This window comes from Petromyzon marinus, chromosome 4 (genome assembly GCF_048934315.1).
Source record: "Petromyzon marinus isolate PM22_M1 ecotype Great Lakes invasive population chromosome 4, UKy_Petmar_22M1.pri1.0, whole genome shotgun sequence".
Lineage (NCBI taxonomy): Eukaryota > Metazoa > Chordata > Hyperoartia > Petromyzontiformes > Petromyzontidae > Petromyzon > Petromyzon marinus.
The window spans coordinates 17,050,484-17,071,010 of record NC_133670.1 but is presented as its reverse complement, the minus strand read 5'-3'; the positions used below and the strand labels follow the sequence as shown (position 1 = coordinate 17,071,010).

General features: G+C 41.1%; 1 protein-coding gene across 2 annotated transcripts; it reads left to right on the top strand.

Annotated features, from left to right (window-relative positions):
- The first annotated feature begins 680 nt into the window (after positions 1-680).
- EIF4B (eukaryotic translation initiation factor 4B) lies at positions 681-14,269 on the top strand. 2 transcript variants are annotated; one of them, XM_032945903.2, is made up of 15 exons: positions 681-789; positions 2,230-2,367; positions 3,033-3,235; positions 3,761-3,877; positions 4,216-4,264; positions 4,392-4,550; positions 5,318-5,470; positions 6,068-6,238; positions 6,433-6,676; positions 10,217-10,332; positions 10,797-11,127; positions 11,440-11,546; positions 12,110-12,239; positions 13,122-13,191; positions 13,492-14,269. In XM_032945903.2, exons 1-15 carry the CDS (start codon positions 777-779, stop codon positions 13,555-13,557), a joined length of 2,067 nt encoding a protein of 688 aa, XP_032801794.1. In that variant the 5' UTR covers positions 681-776; the 3' UTR covers positions 13,558-14,269. The 2 variants fall into 2 exon arrangements, with proteins under 2 accessions (XP_032801794.1, XP_075915007.1); XM_076058892.1 differs by lacking the exon at positions 6,068-6,238.
- The last annotated feature ends 6,258 nt before the right edge of the window (positions 14,270-20,527 follow it).

Sequence of the window (20,527 nt, the reverse complement as noted above, 5' to 3'; positions counted from 1 at the left end):
TTCCAAGACAGAGGTTCTTTGTAAGCCATCTGGCTTCCATGAGAGATTCGTTCATGAGGCTATCCACATATACAAGCACAGAGACAATTTCAACCGAGAAGATGGATTCTATCTTAGCAATCATTGGAAAGATTTGATAAACCATTTCAGGTCTTAATTGATTGTTCACGCTTACAGTGGCTTTCAGACAGCATACATTATAAAAAATTTCGTCTCCCCCCTCCTCCTTTCAGAATATAGATGGACTAGTCCTGGGTAAACTGCTAAATCGTTGCGCGTGGCGCTAACGTTTTTTTTTATAAATACATAAATGCGCCGTTTAAAAATAAATTTATGCAAACCAACACACCTGAAGACGTCCGTTTGAGTTATGGTCGAAACGTCGTGAGAATTTTTATTGTTTTATATATATTTTATTATTTTGTTGTTTCCCTTCAACGTGACTTTACCGAAAAAACTAAGAATAAGAAAACTTAGATTAAGGCCATCAGTCTAACTCCTTGCAAAAGGTTTCTGTTTGAGTGTTTGAACATGCTTAACACCTGTTTTATTGCCAGAAAAGGCAAAATCTATCCTCGTAAGTAGTTTTATAGTTAGACGTCAATCGTTCGAAAGCAGAAGCGTCCCACGCGGTTGAGACACCCACTAAGTGACGTCACTGGGGTGTCGCCCTCGCGTCCGTGGCGCGTCACGTGACGCCCCTCATCCGGGTCTTCGTGTCCTCGCGCTCCGCCCGTCACGTGACGTCTCGCCGCGCCCCCGCCACCCTCGCTGTTATGGCCGCTCTGGGTGAGGCGATCCTGGGGAGCTGCTCTCTCCTTCCTCCTCCTTCTGCGTCTTCTCTTCCAACCCCGAGTCGTTCCAATCCGTATCGTGCACACGAGACGTCGCGCCCGCTGTCTGCATTCACGCCCCGTTTGTCGCCGATGCATGCACGCACGCACACCTTAACGATGTCACATCCCCGAAAACCGAACCCACCGACCTCGCCTAGTCGCCCTGCCGTGCACGGCGAGGGATTTCCCGCAGGCGTAGAGGGTTCCGTTCGGTGTCGGCCCGTGACGCTTGGAAGACGCGTAGCTGACGCAGGCGTCTAAAATAGGAGCCGTGCTTGTGTGTGCGCGTCGTGTTGTTTGCTGCAGAGGGTGGGGTGGGGGAAATGTGAGGTGCAAGGTTTTTGTTGTGTGTGTGTGTTCTAGATGCTTCTGCATAGCAAACGGGGGCCTCTTTCCCCGTCGATGCTACTGTTATGGGTTGTGCAAATTATTGTGAAATGTTTACACTTGGTCGTTTTCACAACCATTCGTTCTCTCCCTGCTCTTGTTCATGGCTGACCCCTTTTTTTTAATATAGCGTGTTGAGAACTGTTGTTATTAAGCTAGGCTGTAAATCTAAATCACATCGTACAAGTTAATGTAAACATGTAAGGGCATTTTTGTTATTAAATTGACCACCGTGTTGAGTCGACGACAGCGCCGAAGTTCCCCTACAGACGCAATATTTAAGCGCTCAAAAACTCAACTTTAACCGTGCACGTGTATCTGAACGTGTGATGGCTGTTCGTTCGGGCGTGGGCGTGGCCGAGCGTTAGCGCATTTGCAGCGGTTCGTGGTTCCATTCCACAGCCGCCCTGGTTAATACTGCTTGAGTGTTAACCATATACGCGCCGTCTACATGCTAATTTTTGCAGTATGGAACGAAATTCAGTTTCTGAAGAAGCTCCCAGCATGTGGAGAGAAATTTATACTGACAAACAGCCTGGAAACATAGAACAATTTTAAAAGTACCGTACTTCTAGTAAGCTGCTCATCCAAAATTATATATTTTGGAAGCATCCTGCACTTGATAGTTGGGCAGTTCTCTGATTATTTTGCATGTGGAAAGAAAGCGCTCAAATTATCTTAACTAGACTTTAATTTTACTGGGTAAGACCCACTGAGCTATACAGCTCTTTTTCAGAAGCGATCTGGTCACAAATGATAGCTCAACGAAGTGGCTTATGTGGAAAGGGATGGATGGCATTGGTATGGATTTCAGAGTTACTAATGAGTCTTTTGCACGTGTGAGGAAAGTGGGATACATGTTAAATAAGGGGTAAAAATTGCACCCGTGCTTTATGCCAAATCACAGATGAAATTGTCCAAGGATTTTGCGTGCATTGCATCCAAGAGGCATCCCATTTTGCTTTGCGATTTTTTTACACGATTAATTTCTAATGTTTTATTGCAGGGAAAAAGAAGCCCAAGAAGGGTAAAACCGTCAGCCTGAACGACTTTCTGGCTGAAGATGCAACTGCGGGAAGTGTATTTGTGCCACCAGTTCGGCCAGTCAACTGGGCAGATGAAACTGAAGATTTTGAAGGAGAAGGTGATTTTAGGGATGTCAGATATGTAAAGTGTTTTAAGGCCCTTTTGGCTTTTTCAGCTAGTATATCAAATGTTGGAATACTGCTTGCAGTGTCATTACAACTTGAAACGGACCTATGTGAATGTCGTGAAAATACATCTAGTATATATACACTAGGTGTATAATATATTAAAATGTAACTTGTACACCATATAAAGTAAAGCATCGGAAAGATGCTGCTGTGGGGTAATGGATAGCATACTTAACTTCATATCCAGAGGTTGCTGGTTTGAGCTCTCAGTACGGCAGTTGAAGTAATGGACGAGTTTCTTAAATTCCCCCCCCTCCATCTCATCACAGCCGATGGGTAGGTGACATGTTTTGGGGTAAAAGTGTGGGTATTCTACTCTTCCAAAAGGTCTGGTCAGTTTGGAAGAAGAGGCCAAATGTCCTATAGAGCTCCCTCCAGTGGAGGACCTTCTGCCAGCATTGGCGTGAGCAAGAGCTTGCAGGAGTGCACAACCTTTATTTTAGAAGTCTGAAATTGACACCGAGGTAAACTGAAACATTGAAGCAAGGTAGAGGCATATGATGTCTATAAACGGTGTCAGGATTTTTTTTAAAAATAACTTTTAGTTCAATGTCTGGAATAGTTGTAATGTGAAATCTTAATACGTGGACTACAGTGTCAACGGCGTGGCCTGCTGATGATGGTGTGTACAAGCCTTCAGTGGACCGTGCACTGCTGCCCACTGCCCCACGTGCTGCCCGTGCCCCCAGTGTGGACATGGCACGACTGCCTGCCAAACCACCTTACACCGCTTTCCTGGGCAACCTGCCCTATGATGTGACCGAGGAGTCAATTTTCAAATTCTTCACTGGACTCAAGGTTTGTTCCAAGTTTTTCTTTTTCTGACAGAGTGCTTGTGTTCAGGAAGGAGTGTTCAAAATAATATTTGTTTGCTCAGCAGGAGCTTTAGCTTGGAGGAAATGACAATTGGTGATGAGTTGTTTAGGAAAATATCATTTGATTGTACCTAAATAAAGATGCACCTTTAAATAAGTGATGGATTTATTGTCTGAAAGCATATATATAGTATGTATATTTTAAAATTGTAGCCTTTAAATATGAAAACAACCACCAGGGGTATCTTTATTCCAATTACTGGGAAATGCTTTGTCCTTATCAAGTAAAAAATATAACTCGTTTTTCCCCCCAATGCAATTTTTAATACATTAAAGAAGCAACAGCACAAGCGCTCACACTAGGTAACCTGTTATGCATGTAGTTGTGTTAATATCTCTGTACCAATGCTGCCCACTAAGCATATAGCACTGCAATCCCTGGGTATTTTTTATATGCATTAGAAAGGAAATTCCAAATGTGGAAAGTTTTAACAGAACTCTGTTTCAGGTCAGTGCTGTACGCTTGCCACGTGAAGCCAGCAACTCTGACCGACTCAAGGGCTTTGGGTATGCTGAATTTGATGACATTGAGTCTCTCATGAGGGCTCTGGCACTTAATGATGAAGTGAGTAATATTTTTTCAAACTTCAAACATTTTGATTTAAAGCTTTTATGACTGCAGGGATTCATATTACTTCAAACATGTAGAAAAAGTTGAAGTTTATTACTTTTTATTTTATTGTTCTGAAAAGCACCCTACAGATATCCTTTTAAAGATGGTGCACCTTTGTTTAATATTAGTCGTGAACATTTTGCAAGTAAAATATTTACAATATATTTTGGATGTGGTACATTTTTAAAGATACATCCAGACATAGTATTTTAAATTTTCTTAAATATTGCGTTATTACTGGTATGGTAGTATTTTGTATATCACTCCTTGCATGTTTTCTGCATTTGTAGATGTTGCGGAACAGAAGAGTAAGAGTAGATATAGCTGATCAAACACAAGGTAAACTTTCATTTTTTATTTTTACAATATTTACACAATGAGCCCAGAAATGCTCATAGATAAGTCCTTGGGAACTATCGGTGTGTCTGCTGCCATGTGTGGTTTTTCTTCACGCGTGTGTGAATAGACCGAGATGACCGCGGAGGTTTGTCACGTGACCGGGACTGGAGCCGTGAGGACAAAACAGATAATGACTGGCGGTCTCGATCCAGTAACAACAACAACGTCGATGACTTCCCACGCCGAAACGGGGACCAATATGGAGATCGTGATCGAATGTCGAGCTGTAAGTAGCACCCAAAAACTTTTACACCCTTAGTCTTTTTCAGTAATTTTACATTAATTTGGATGCTTCCACAGTGTAATGGTTAGGACGCTGGAATTTAAATTCAGAGGACGCTGGTTTTTAAATCCCAGACATTAGTATAAATGGTTACGCCACAATTTGTCGATTAGCAGGCTGAGTAGGTAGACGTAAGGTTTTGCTACTACCACCTCTCCCAACAAGTCTGGCCATTTTGGCAGTTGGGCCGAATGCCCTCTAGAGCACCAGTCCCCAAACCTTTTTGGCACCAGGAACCGGTTTCGTGGAAGACATTTTTTCACGGACCCGGGTGGGGGGGGGTTCATCATTGGGTCTTTCCCCCTTTTCAAAGAAGCTCTCCAGCGACCTTTGTTTTTGACTCATTTTAGCTAGGGTTTTTGTTAGCTTGTGGGCTTGCCAAAACTGTGACTGAGACAAGGGCACAGTGCGGGAAAGAGGTGCGGACGGAAGTGATAAATAAAATAATGGGTGGGTCACGCGCGGACTCACCGCTCACCTCCTGCTGTGCGGCCCGGTTCCTAGCAGGCCACAGACCGGTAACGGTCCACGGCCCGGGGGTTAGGGACCCCTGGTTTAGAGGGGGTCTAATAGTGGAGACCATTCCACCAGAAGTAACGTGAACAAGCAATTGTCGGGCTGAAGCTTTGCGTTTGAAATTATTGACAAATGTATTTGTCCAACCAACGTGTTAATTTCCAGAAATATGTTTACGTCTTGTTTTTTTCCAGGGGGCCGAGATCGTTATGAGCCAGATCGAGAGCGATTTAGAGATCGGGAGCGCTCATTTGGGCCGCGACGAGATGTGGATCATTACCGGGACAGCCAGGACCGTTATGACGATCGTGACAGTGGTTATGATGACAGGAGGAGCAGCGATCGGGGTCAGTTATTCTATTGACATGGCACTTGTATTTGTCGCTTAATTTTAGAATGTAGAAATAATAATTATGCATGAAAGGTCTAAAGTTTGTAGGTTCTTGTAGTAGATCATATTGCATGAAGATAATGCATTTGTTTTTAAAGCTGGCCAGTGGAAAAGTGTAGGCCAAATGCCCTTACGAGGGGCTCTCTCGGGGGACAATCGAGTGGAGACCCTTCCGCCAGCAGTGGCGGCGAGTCAAAGCCAAGGCAAACATTTATTTCATATGGATTACAACCCCATTATCTCTTACATAATTTTAATAGAAGTGTTTTGTTTTACAGTATATCATGAGTGTAAATTGGGCCTGGACAAGTGTGAAGTTTCAATCAATGAAAATAAATGGCTGATCACTGGCCACTGCCGAATTTAGGTTGAACTATGTGATACTTGAAATGCCCAAACATTTTTAAAAGAATGCAATCATTAAAATATATTAGTAATTTTTTAAATGTCATTTAGAGTAATTCAAGCATATCCTGTTAATTAATTGCACATTACGATTTGTGCGAAGAGTGAACCATTGTAAACCTGCAGAGTGATCCAATCCATCTGGCAGGCTCAGACTTCAGAAGTGGACGCCGGCCGTTTGGATCTGGTTTCCGAAGGGAGAGTTATGATGACCGACATGATGACTATCGAGGAGATCGCTATGGTGACAGAAGAGAGGAGCGCTTTGAAAGGAGAGGAGATTACGGGCGGAGGGACGATTATATCAGGGAGGAGAGAGGTGAATTTTGTAATATTTTATTGCAAAACTACTGAATATGAAAATATGCCTAAAAAATTAAATATGGCAATATTTTCTTCAGCCCGATGACTTGAAAGCGGGAAACCTTTTTTATGTAATTCACGCTCTTTTTAATGCAACAAAATAAATCTACTTAACATGTAAGGGCGTTATCAGCCGCCTTTATTCGGCAGGTCCTGTACAACGGCCCAAGCTCAACCTGAAGCCGCGGAGTACGCCCAAGGAGGAGGGCGTGCCGCCACCTCCTGCACCTGCCACTCAGAAACTGGCCTTCATTTTTGGTGGTGCCAAGCCGGTGGACACCGCGGCTCGTGAGAGGGAGGTGGAGGAAAGACTCAAGCGTGAACAGGAGGAGATGGAAAGGCGCCTAAGTGAACAGGGGCGCCTCGGAAAACCCGAGTGGATCCAGAGGGAGAGGTGATGTATAATATGCCTGCTATATCCATAGCCATTTAAGTACATTTGCAGGTATGTTATATTTTAAGTGGTACAAAATGCTGAAATGTGTCGTTGTTTTGTGCACCAAATTATTATTTTTATTTTCTTTTGTATTAACTTTAAAGTATTTTTTCTTTGCAGAAATCTTCAATTCTTGTCTTTCATGGAAGTAGCCTGCTGCCAAAGAAGAAGTGTTGTTTTTGCATTATTTTTACATGTGTGTGGAAAAGGCTAGGTTACTTTATTTTGCTAACCCAGTGTGCATGCATCATTGGAGGAATTGGACTCAATTAATATAGATACTTTTTTGACAATAGTTTTGTTAATGTTTTTGATAATTTTTATTGTCTTGCTAATTTTCATTTTTGGGAAAGTTGGAGAGGCGTAACTAAATTATTATGTAAATTTAATGTAAATGACATGAAATCCTAAATTCGTGTAGTCTGGGAAAATACATTTTGGGCCATCTTACTTCCCATATTAAGGGACTTCTTCCATTGTTGATGCACCATTGCCATGTTCTGCTGCCTTTTTTGTCCAGAGGTTGTGCCATTCAAGCTTTTAACATTAAATGGAACAATAAAGTAAATGCCCCATGGGCAGGATAATTCAATAGAGGTGAAATAGGAAAATTTATCATTATACAGTTTTAAAATAATGGTAATATTTGGCCATAACATGTGGCCATTGTTACCTACCTATGCAAAGTGTTGCGAGATGGTTATTGTTTATTTAAGCGGAGAGTACCGCTTGGCTGTTCCCCCATGAAGGATGGCACAATCTGCAATGCTGCTGTCATCGTGCAGCTCCGGGTGCTGGGTTGGGTTGTGCACGTCTACTTCCAGGCGCTTCTCCACCCCCCCTAGCACACTAGAGGCGAGTGCTCTCTCTTTTTGTGTATATGCCCGTGAATTACAAATGAAGAGGACATTTGCCTCGTACGAGTACGTACCTCGCGGTTGTGTTGCATAGCTCTCTGATGTCTTGTTGAGTTGTGCCACGTGTTGTTCGTCATGAGGTCTAACCTTTCGGTTCCTGAAGTTCCTGAAGCGAAACATCGGACATCATGCCGAACAACGCCCGGTACAACATTTAAACATATCGGAGAGATACAGGCAGACCTCGGTTCGTGCTCATGATGCGTTGCTGGAGAAGTGAGCGCTAATAGAATCAGCCCTAATAGGGCTCATCATTGTATATATGGGGAGTGTTCATGACAGCATTGTTATGTATGAGCAGATTGTAAACATTTTACAAATAAATATAATGTATTATAAAATCAGTCAGTATGTATTGTACTCACGAGTGCATTCTACTCTACTCCTACAAGGCAGTGGTGAGGGAGCTGCTGCGCTTCTAATCTTGATGATTCTCAGAGAATTGCTCCAAGACCTGTAATTTCAGTGATGCCCTCATTCAAAAATATGCGTGGTGAGGATTCTTTTAGATGGAGCCTGAGACTACATCCTGGTCTCATGAGTTCTCACCTGGCTAAACAAATATTGTAGTAACATTGAAAAAAAATCGTTGATTTTTTTTGGGCTGTGATTGTGATCACAAATCCTGATAATTATCGAATTGTAGGGGTTGGGGTGGTTTCCGGTTCGGAGCGTACATCGCTCTCATTGGCTGAGTGAATGTAAACAAATATAACACCAGGTACGTTTCCTCGGCCAGCGCTGCCTGTTCTCACTCGTAAGTGCTTTTTATATTTTAGGATTTTAATTTTTTGCAATAATTTTCTTCAGGGCAAAGAGCGCGAAAACGAATCGGCGTTTTACCGGGGTAGTGCTAAGCGAGGTCTGCCTGTATTTAGCTCCTAGAGCTTTCCCCCTGTTTTTCTTGCAGTTTTTTCCATACTATTTCACAATATTCTCAACTCTCATCCGGGTTTAACACAGAACTTTGTGGTGGACTGCCCATCTCCTGTTGTTACATCAGAGCCTAGTTGCCTTTATGTGCCGACTATTCATTGTTACTCTTGCCCAATTACACAACAATTTATCTTGAGGGTGCTCATTTATATTGTTGTTTTCAGTTATTTAATGTTATTCTGCAGTGGATTTACTGTCTGCCAAAGCATCGATTATTGAACCTGTATGTATTATAGTACAATGCTAGTAATCCAGGCGATCAAGATCAGAATAAAATGTTCACTTGTGTCATGTGTCCACTGCTGATAAGACTTGGCTGCACACACTGCTTCCATTGCTGCTGAGTATCCAGGTTTGGTTTTTCATAGTTTTTCATAATCAAGGTATTATATATGTACATTTGATAAAAGTTGTAATTTTAGTGTATCGTCAGCATACAATACTGTTTGACAGTGTGTTGCTCTTAACATTCAGGCAGTGCAAGAATTGCATGGAGGGAAAGTTTATGGTTCAATATTGGCTTGTACGTACATTTACTGAGTTTCACAGGAATTCCTTCTGGGCACGCAGAATAGGGAGCTCACGTTCTAGTCTTGCTACACAAGTTTATATGGTGCTTGTGTATTCGTAGTGCTCTACCATATAAAGTACAGAAAGATATAAGATGTAGTGTTTTTTCCTGAAATGTTTTAATTAATTTTATGAATGAACCTTTTTGGATTAGTATTCTATCATGCTATAAAATTCATTAAGATATAAATAAAGAAATAGTATCATTAATTAATGTATTAGATAAATTGCTATTGTAGATGAGTTGTATACTGTACTGTGAAATAATGTAAGATATATATCCTGTAAATGGAAGTTACATGCAATTCCCAGTAATAAGGTTGCTTTTATATGCAAGGCAGATTATTTTCTGCCATGCAACATAGTGAAGGACTCCTGTGTCTTTGCATCATGGATTAATTTAATGGCTATTACTAATGCTATAAAAAGCAGGATATTTGCCAGAGGGCCTGTCATTATACACTGCAAGTCTGCACAACTATTAAATTGTGAAATACAAACATTGATTTATTCGGAAATTTAGTAAACAAAGTTGTCGTTCCTACATTAAATTGCTCTGCTAAGCATGATGCGTAATTTATAAACTGCTAAAAGTAGAAAATATAATCGAACCCTAATTCACTAAAATGTATACATGCAACAAAAATGTTTATCCAAAAATGAATAGTGTTCACATATAAATTGAGTACATTACGTTGACGATAAGTATTTCACACACGTGAAAAACACACAAAAGCTGATGGCCAAAAATGTTGAAACGTTTATTTTTAAATCTGTGAATAGACCTTTTTTGAAATAAAAGTCATACTTTCATCTCCATGGTGTCAATAAACAGTGCAGCAATTTAAGACAATATCCACATGGTGCCTTGAATTTCATTTGTAGTTTTTTTAGAGTGGATAGTAAAAAAAACGTACAAACATTCTTGCAGCCTATAGCACTTGGAAAATTTTAAAAAAAGTTAGTATATATATTTTTTATGTGCAACCAAATAAGTAACGGGGTATTTGCACTGCTTACTATAACGGTATTCTTGTGAACGTACGGTCTCGCCTATGCTGCCTTGTCCCGGCAGACATCCCAGCTGGCGCAGCGATGACGATCACTTGGAGCGGCGCCCCACCAGTGACACCTCGGAGACTGGCCGTTCATCTCGGGGAGCCAGTGCCACAAGCAGCGCATCTGCCAGGGGTAGGTGTGGCCCTCTCACATGACCACAGTGATGGATTTCCATTACATTTAACCATGTGCGAATTGAGTGACGTGTATTGTTCCGTTTGCATGGGAGACCAGAATACAAGAATGAAACAAAGTGATTTTTTTTTAATTGTTGAGTTCACTTAAAGCTATCGCACATGCTTCACTGCTCAAAGACTACACATTGCCTCTCCCCCTCAACATTAGAGGCTGCTGCAAGAACCTATTTTACCTCATACAATCACGTTTTATGGCAAACATTTTGACCATTGTCTATCTAGCTGCTTAACAAGCTACTTTGTGGGTGTTGTAATACAAAAAGGACATGGGTTTCACGTCATATCAGATTCAGCAACAATTTGATTTGCTTTCCCTGAGTGTGAGTGGCTCTGTCATGCTGAATTCAAAATAGACATTTGCATTAAATGGTTTTACATATATTTTGTATGATGTGGCAGGCCCACGGGTCTATAAAGAGAGTGATGTGCCTGGAGATAATGAGGTATTTACTCGGGAAGATGGACCTCTATCACCGGCCACCCGATCCCCTCGCCAGCCAGAACAGCAACCGCAGCAATTAAGCCAGCAGAGAGAGCTGCCGCAGTTAGTGCCACAGGCGACACCACAGACGGCCGCTCAGTTGGTGCCCGCTCCACCACCCAAGGAGAATGCTTGGGTCAAGCGTTGTGGATCTGCAAAAGTTGGTCCTACTTCACCCACGCACCATGGTGCCACCACCGAACTGCCACTAAGCCAGGAGAAAACACAAGCACACAAACTGGCTAACAGGTCAGCACTGTTGGCTTTATATTTCCACATTAATGAATGGTCCCTTTATTGCCGTTGCATCATTTAACTTTTGGTAGTGGTCATCAGTATCGCTGAAAGGCCTTTTTTATGACCTTTGGATTTTTTTCATTTTATGTGGCATTTGTGATGTGGCTGTTGGAGCTAATCGATACAAAAAATGTCATGTGAACACACCACAGTAATGCACGCGTGCAATTTTTTTTATTCTCAATATTGCAATTGTTTTACCGATGTCATGTTAAGAGGATGGAGATAGTTCGTGACCCTTTATGTTTATGCATTTTATTCCAGTGTATCTTCCAACAAGATGCCTTCCACAGCAACATATTCTCGTGGAGTTGCTGTAGACAAGGACCTAAAACCATTGCCAGATGGCAGCAGGACAACCAAGCTCAACGGTTTGTATACTTAAACATGTATTCATATTGTGTAAACAATATAAACGTTCTTGTAAATTTGGTTTATTGTTACATATTTCATAGTTAAGGTGTATACCATGTTTATATGAATATCTTGTTCAAAAATGTGGTTTTACATTTTTTTTTATTCCATTAACTCTCTGGCCACTGGCATTATTCTATTTGGCATTTCTCCAGTTGATTAGGTTGTAATTGGAATTTACCGTCACTAATTTTGAATATCTTTAAAAAGTTGAGTGTATGGCAGTATATGCATTTGTAATTTGTAAATAATCTGTTAATTATAAGTTATTGTAAGATGTACTCTTGCCCAATTATTCATGCTTTGTTTGCTGTGTCTATACTGTGTATATCCTTAAATTATTTCAGTTCCCTAAAGATAATTCATTGCTTATTAAATTTTCATTGCTTTTTTAAAGTAATTATTCTTTCTTCAAAATTAGATATTGTAATTATTTTCAATTTGCATAAGTATTATTCAATCGACATGTCTTTGAATCAAATTTTCCAAGCGATTGTGTATTCATGGCTGTCATGAACAGATGATTTTGAAGGAAAGCCAGACGCCACCACTGGCCGCACCGAGAAGGCCGGAGTGCGAGCCAAGAACAACTTGAATCGTGTTAAAGGCCGAGGACGCGGCATCATTGCTGTCAAAAAAGACCCCGACAGGTGGGCTGTTAGACGCATTACTGACACCATATATGACTCAACTTCTCACACACAAGTAAATGAGACCACACCCAAATAGTCCAATCCCTCAATTGGCTCCTAATCCAGTAATGGATCCGCTGAACGTTCATCCTCCTCATCTTCCAAGTTCCTCCACTGACTCGTTCCTCCCGCCTATTCCGTATTATCTCGCTCTACTCCACCCGCCACATCCTCTCCACTCTTGTAACTAAGTCATGCCAAGACCTCTAGTCCAACTCTGTTCTATGGAAGGTTGTTCCTTCTCCACAGCTGCCATTTATCTGGAATTACTTCTCCTTGACTGTCTGAGCTGCAGAGACATCTCTCCTGTTCAGGTCCAGGCTCCAATACCTTCTTCCTCTTCTCCTCTGTAACCTTTCTGAAATGTATCTTTATTTTCCACCTACCATACCATCACTCCCTTTCTCTGTATGCCTTGCAGCCCCCCTCCTCTCTGAAAAGATGATAAAAGACAAATTTGTATTGTCTTGAAAATGCTCTGGATAATCATATCCGACCTCTGTTCATTACCTTGAGATGCAGTCACATTTAGATGCTTTAGAAACCCAAATTGTATTGGGTTTTATATATATGTATAAATCTACGTATGAGGACTCAACCAGAAAAACATGATTGAACAGTCATTTTTTTACAGTTATATTTGTGGTGTTTTAATGTTGCACATGTTTCGTGGCCATGGGAATTCTTGCTTTGTGCTGTTGGAAATGAGCTTGATGTGTAAACATTTCAACGAGCAGTTCGTACTTTGTTAAAGAATACAAACTGTAATTCAAATTTAATTTAAATAAGTATTGAGAGATTATTTGCAGTGGAGCTAATAAATAGCTGCTTTATCGACAGAAAGGAGAGCCGGAAAGAGCGAGAGTCTCGGCTGATCGAAACAAAGAAATACGATGAGCCTGAGCCACTGGTGAGTTCTGTGCAGATGCTAAATTGAGCGTCAAGAGCCAATACCAACACTTGAACCCTAGCGTGTAATCACACTCTCCCGGTTTTACTCTGTGGTAGTATATGTATAGCTACTGTGACATTTGAAGGTTAAGCAGTGTATGTAATATTTTTTCCGCTTACAAAAAATGTGGCGATGTAAACGTGTGTGTGAGGTATGCTGAATTTCATTGAAAATAAATTGAGTTGAAATCAAGATTATGCAGTTTCACGTCACGTGTGTTGTTGGGTGCTTGATTGCTTTTTTATCTTCATATTTCAGAGTTTCAGCTCTGTCAGCAAGTTTTCTGCGCTGGGTGTGGATGGTGATTCCGACTATGAAGACTGAATTCCTATCATTGTCCCACACTCACTGATGTATGCTGTTCCTTAATGAGGTGCTACTTCATTGTTGGCTTTTTTGCGAAAACAGCAGTCTGCAATGTGCGGGGACTATTTCATGCATGATGTTCTGACTCTTGAAAACCAATGTTGTTTTCCAGTTTTCATGTCCTTCAAAGTCATTTGATTACGCGAGTTTTATCTCTCTTCATTCTTAATAGGCAGAGTGTGCCACAGCTGTAATTTTGCTTGGCTTTGCTTGACTCCAACGGTGATGCGATCAACTGAAACCCGTTTGAAAAAAAACGTTGAAGAGCATAATGTATTTGTTAAGAGATCCGTCATTACAAGTTGAACTGCTATTCCATGTGCATGATTTCAGCATATGTAAAACTTGCATGTTTTGTAGAAGAGCTGGCCTTTGGGCAAGACATGCTTAAAATATGAATAAATAAGATATTTATTGTTGTGGTCTTGCAATCAAATACCATAGGGGACAAAGTAGATTATGTGGCCATGCTGTAATTATCATTAAAGTTAAGCTTCAACAAACAGCAGCTATTGCCCACTAGCTAATGGTGTTAAATCACGAGCAGACATGACAATTCTTGTACAAATGTACTGTAAACTGTGCAGTCAGCAAATACCTTAATTCATTGATGCGTATAGCCTATTGCAAAAAAAACAAACTTGCAATAAATGTTTGTATTTTACCTTCATTTCTGCTGCTGGGTTCTTACGTTCCTACATGTCTTTTTTAGCAGACCATTATTACAACAAATGTAAGCACTGTTTTGTGCAATCCGTTTTCATGAAAATCTATTTTCTTATACAGTACAGTGCTTGCGGTTGAGTTAAAATCAGAGCTGCCGTATTGAGTGTTACATTTGCAGGCACCACTGATTTTTATTTAATAACTCCATGCAGTTGTATTGACTCGATTTGATCCGAATGATTTTGGGAAGCAGCTCTTAAAATATTGATGCGCTTTTCTCCTTCTGCTTTGTGTTCATATACTGTACATATAACCTAGGGCAAAGCTTTCTGATTGGTTCAACAGGCAATTAAAGGTGGTATTTAAATAAGGACTTTTATATACATATATCATTTTGTCGACAACATTTTATGCCCTAAATTTACGAGTACTGTGAAGAGATTTTTGCTTTTAACATCATGTAAATTATATTGCATCGATATGCATATGCAATGGAAGCTGAATATAAGCACACCCCTAACCCTATTAGAAGTTACCCTTTGTTTGCCTTCCACATCAGTGTGATGCAAGGTTGTGTTACATTTGAGAACTGTCCTTGTATAAGGTGTGCTTATATCCAGCTTCTGCTTTATGAATTTACTTTTCAACTCATTAATTAAAGGTCAGAGTTGACTTAGTCCATCATCCCTTCAGGTTCAGTGGAATGAATACCACCTTGTAAGAAGCAATTGGAGTGAAAATAAGAATGGTAATGCTGGAGAGAAACATGGGAATGTAGCATTTTCATCGCCGAATCGGGAACACCGGATATTTAATATTTTATTATGCTCGTTTACCCAGGGCTCCCAAGACTTTAATAAGGGTTCAGCAAGTTTTTCAGTAGGGGGCGATGTTGCTTAGTGTAATTTCAATTGAGTAATTGGCATGTAATTTCTGAGCTGTGGGATCATCGATCAACGCCAGTTGCTTTATTCTTTTCATGTGAATGTGAACACCCATTGTACCAAAGCTCATGGGGTGATGGACTGGCTAATCTCGCTTGCAGTGCTGATGCGATGTACCCTGCATCACTGGTTCATATTGTCATAAAAACATCAACCAAACTGACATCTACAGACAGCTCTGACGAAGGGTGTTTTGTATTCACGTGGCCTTACCAATATTCCCAGAAAGGTGCTTGGAAGGGTGAATGTTCGATGTTGGATGGTCTGGAACCCATTGTGTTCTCTACATAGCCATTCAGTTCCTTTGCAGAATATATCCAGATGCCGTTCACAGTAGAACACTGATGCCAACGGGCAGTTTAAAATCAGATAATCAATATTGGGATATAACTTGATGGATTACTTTTAGTCACAATAAATCATCGATTTTCCCGTGATGGTGAAATGTACATCCATGAAAGTCAACTTAGCCAAAATGAATAGAACAAAGTGTTTTAGTTTTAATACCGCAATGCAATGTCTGTAAAATCTTCGATATTGCAGGTTTCACTTGAATTTCTCAATTTTACCATTCAGTAGGGCAAAATTGCTCAGTTGGCCGCAAAGGTTACGTAATATCTGCATCGCACGATGTTTTACGAATGTCACGGAGCGGTAGATCATTTTATCATGGGACCTCTTCAGCACATTGCCCTTCATGATTCTTCGAAAGACGTATTTTTTAACGCACCCCAGCTCTTTAAAATCACATTTAGTCTGGGTGATTTTTCAAAAATTAACACGTTAAATGATTTGATGGACACATTAATCAAGCTCCTTCATTTATTAATTGTACAAAAAAAACCTCAATTAAAATTGAAGACGTGGTTTTTATTACTAAATTAAGAATTACGTGTTAATTTATGAATGGTTTAATTACGGCTGACTTGAACGTTATTTACGTGCAGTTTGATGATCGTAAAACCAAGTATGCAGGACACGTGCGTGCATATAATTAGAGAAACATTGAAATTTATTATAAATGACTTGTCGATATACATTGTTACGATCACTTTTTTACCTCCAATTCAAAGCATTTAAATGGTGCTCATGAAATGTCCAAAAAGTTCTGGTTATGGTCAACGATTACAAAAATGTAGACTACCTCGGGACGATATCCTCAGCAAACCTATCAGCTAAGCCTACCTTTTTTGGTGCACATTCACCACTGACAAAGCCGTTTAGCATACCATTAGAATTGGTATAACTGCATGCAGTTAAAGTAGCTGTAAAATGAAGTGGGCAATCCACAAAACCCAGACACTTTCAGATCAATCTCAATTACCCCTGCAGTAGGCAAAACTATGGCAGAGGTTGTTGTGAAAGAAATTGTGGACAATTTAAAGCACTACAGGCTATTGTCTTGCCATCAATTGGTTTCCTAAGCAACACGCTTTCTACAATTTTTCATGCATTGCTGCACAAACCATCGACCCTGCATCACTCGTAAGGAAGCTTGTGCGGTGGCTGTGGATCTCTTAAAAGGTATTACGTCTCACATTTCATCTCGCCGGGCAGTCGTAACACTTTGCTTCACAGCTCTCAGCCGAATGCACCTGCTACCTGTCTGAGCAGATTCATCTTGTGACGGCACATGGACATAATTCCACTCTCCCAACAGTATCTGCTACAGAAGTCATTAATGCTCGTTGATTGAATCTTTTGCTTTCTCAGTGATATCCTTGGCTAACAGCCATATTTCTTTGTATTCAATACACGACAATGACTGCAATAAAATTCTGATTTATATAGCGTCACAATGTAACCACATCTCAAGATTCTGTACATCTGGAGCATATTAATCTCGGACGTATATAGTTGTATAATGCGTGTCATTATACAGTCCGTCCCCAATGATAATGACCTATCTTGCATCTGGATTTGGCAGTCCGGCATCGTTATACGGTCGTTATGTTTATTTCCTGTGATTTTTCTTGTGTCGAGCAAGACCAGCTTTTGAACGGCACACACCTTTCCACAGAGATCACACGCACTTTGATTCGGCTGAGGGTACCTCCAGATCGAACTTCACCGGTCAACTGAAACACCGCTTCCGACCCTTCCATCCTGGTTTGTTTCTCAGTGTCTTCAAGACTCTTTGTCTCTCCAACTAACCGAGTAGCTTGAACCAAGCCTGCGCACTGTTGTCTGTCTTAGCGAGCTTTTCCCGTCAATCTACAGGAGTTCTACATCTCAAACTTGAGTGGATACATCCTTATCGTGCGAGCGCTGACTTCTACTTCTCGAGCCTTGCATGCAATTGAATATAGAGCAATCGTTTTGGAAGTATGTTTTTTTTTAAATCCCATTCTGACTTGAGTGTCCCGCCCAGCAATGCTGGGAAATGACCATAATTGGGGCAGCATTCGTTCCTACTCGAGCAGGGACTTCAGTGTTCGTTACTCTTGTCTTGCCATTTGATCCCCATCAGACTTATCGGATGTCTTTGCTGGAGATTGTCGAGTTGATGATGTAAGCGGCGATGGTAAGAGGTCCAAGTTTGAGGGTCATAAAGGAGAGTGCTTACAACGCCTGCTCTCTCCACTGCACTTTGTCCTTAGGGCGATGCCTGGTTTGTCCCGTTTTTGCTATCGAAAGTAACTGAAAGCGGATGAGGCTCTGCTTTTTCTATTTTTAATCTCTTGGTCCAGACTACGTGTCATTTGCCACTGTGCTTCCCAGATATGTGAACTTGCTGATTGAGTTAAGTTGTTGGTTAATTTGTATCCTAAGCTCCAGCTCCACTGCTCTCAGGAGCCGGTTGATGCATAACCTGAGTTTTCTTGAGGCTCAGTGAAATAATGTGTATGCCGTCTCTATATTATGACATGAGACAACCATGTGTGTAAGTGTTTTGTTTTACGAACTTCAACTTGATAGAATCAAACAACCAAACTGCCCTGGATATTCCTCAAAAATGCTTCTAAATTCAAGTATGCTTCCATTTCCGATGATTGGCTCCCTATGACGCTCGGATGATTTTGTCTCACCAAGGACATCGCATTTTTGAAGAGCGGCCAATAATCCACAGTCCTACCATGAAATGCCTGGAGTTTCTTCCTGATTAAAAGCTTTGTGGATCGTAAGCAATCACTCTACAAGAAAGTTTCTGCTTGGATGAGTCTGTTGAGGCACGTCACCCGCTGCCTTTATATTAATACCTGCTGTCTCCCTAACAAAGGCCGCTGTAGCTAGCCCACTTTTCTAAAGCTGTGGCATGTAGATAGATGGCAGCCGGAAAACTGAGGTAATCTACGGGATTGACAGCGTATGCAAGATGAAGTCCCGGTGTGTGAGGGCTCCGCTACCGAAACATCCACCGAGAAATGTCTCGAGATGAAGTGGACTCCTCTGCAAGTCAGATTATCTATATTCGTTACTCCGTCTCACCACAAAAAAACTGACTACAACATTGGCCATCATCTTCTTGATCAACGGGGCTGATATGGAAGTGGATATTTTTTTATTAATGTGCCACAAGCTTATGCTTAAAAAAGTACAACCGCAGCTATTTTCTCTCTGTATTGCCCAATCGGAGTGAAATTCTGAAATATACATGGGCGTAGAGACATTCACAGGCATTTCACTTGGGACAGAGTGGTCGTTGGGTACCTGGTTTAGAAAATGCAAGGCCTATACGCTCGCCCGTTGCCACATTTCTGAAATGACTAAATGTCGTGAAGAGTTGTGTATGAAGCTCGGAGTCATGTTCGCTCTCGTACTGTAGTCAGCAAGTTCAGCGATGGTGGATCACTAAATCGGAAGCATCAGCTTTGGCAGTTTTCTCATGCCAGGGGAATACGTTAATGCCAAGCTAGAAGATAGTTTTTGCAGTTAATTCAATTCCAAAACAGTAACTTAAAAACGATTGTTTCTCATGAACACCTTCCATAAAGCTAAGTTTACAGTTTGTACCTTGGAGATGCGTGACACGAAGTACATCATTAACGGCACAAAGGAGAGTATATTTCGTAATCTTTTGCTGAAGTTGCACTCACAAAAACGTATGTAGACCGTATTTCATTATTATTTGTTTATCATTGCATCACAGCCGCGTTATACAAATTATGTGAGGAGGCGAACACACATCGTTATATAACTCGCCGTCATGTTTTATATGAGTAAATGTTGTGTGTGTGTGTATGCAAGCTGCTCCTCTTACAAAATGAGCAAACATTGACAGATGTTGTCTCATTGGAGTCAAAATAACTCCAGCAAGGCTATCCGACAATGGCATGTGCAGGTTGATTTCAGACAACTCAGTAAATAATAATACTACAAAACAACTATGGGAATTAATTAAGTGAACCAACTTTCTACAATTCCAACAAAGCTCTTTCCTTGTGAGTTGTGACATTGAATGGCCAGTTTCTATTGCAGCTGACGTCCCAGCTTTGGGAGGGCCTCGTGATGGACATGCAATGGAGTACATTGGCTCATACCGCCTTTATCTGTGCACATACAATTAAATAGTTTAGTCCAACTTATGGACTTTTCAGAAGACCATTTCCAAACAAGCAACGCACTTTAGGCGTATTTGTTTAGCTATGCCATTGCTCATAATGCTCAATACCGATGGTCCCAGCGACGAAAGTGCTGAAACGATGTCCATTGCCTTGTTTCGACACGGGGATCGGGAACATAGACATTGACAAAGAACAATGCGGAGAAATATGAAAAGTACGCAAAGAAGCACTGCATATGGGATGAGATATTGCACGTTAGAGACACGATTATTATTGACCGTTAAGAAAAGTGAAGTGAGCTGAAGCAGGAGACGTCGTTTGAAGGGATGATTTCATATCCGACGGTCGAGACCAACAACGGAGAGGACGGAACTCCCTCGTGGTGTTGCCGGTGCTTGGGTGGACTGTTACATCGCAGGACCGTGAGAGATTGCGAAAGCCTTTGGAGACCATCCAGCAGTGGATTGACCATGGCTGATGGTGATGATTAATGCTCCACAATAAATATAATACACAGGAAAAACTCGGCTTTAAACAAATGCATATACAGAATTTATATACAAGAATTCACAATTTTAGATGTATGCAAATGCGTTTTATTGTTATCGCACCTTTATTTTCTTATGTGTATGCTAAGAAGACAAAAGCAAATGCTCTTTGGGAGCACCTATGAAGGCTGACTGCAAACAGCACACTCGGCGTGACCAGCACCACGCCCGGACACCTTTGTATCTCCGGTGCGGATATTGACACACCGCAACAAGTATTTCTCATTTAAGACTGAGTCGACCTATAGGGAGGCCCAGTACCAGT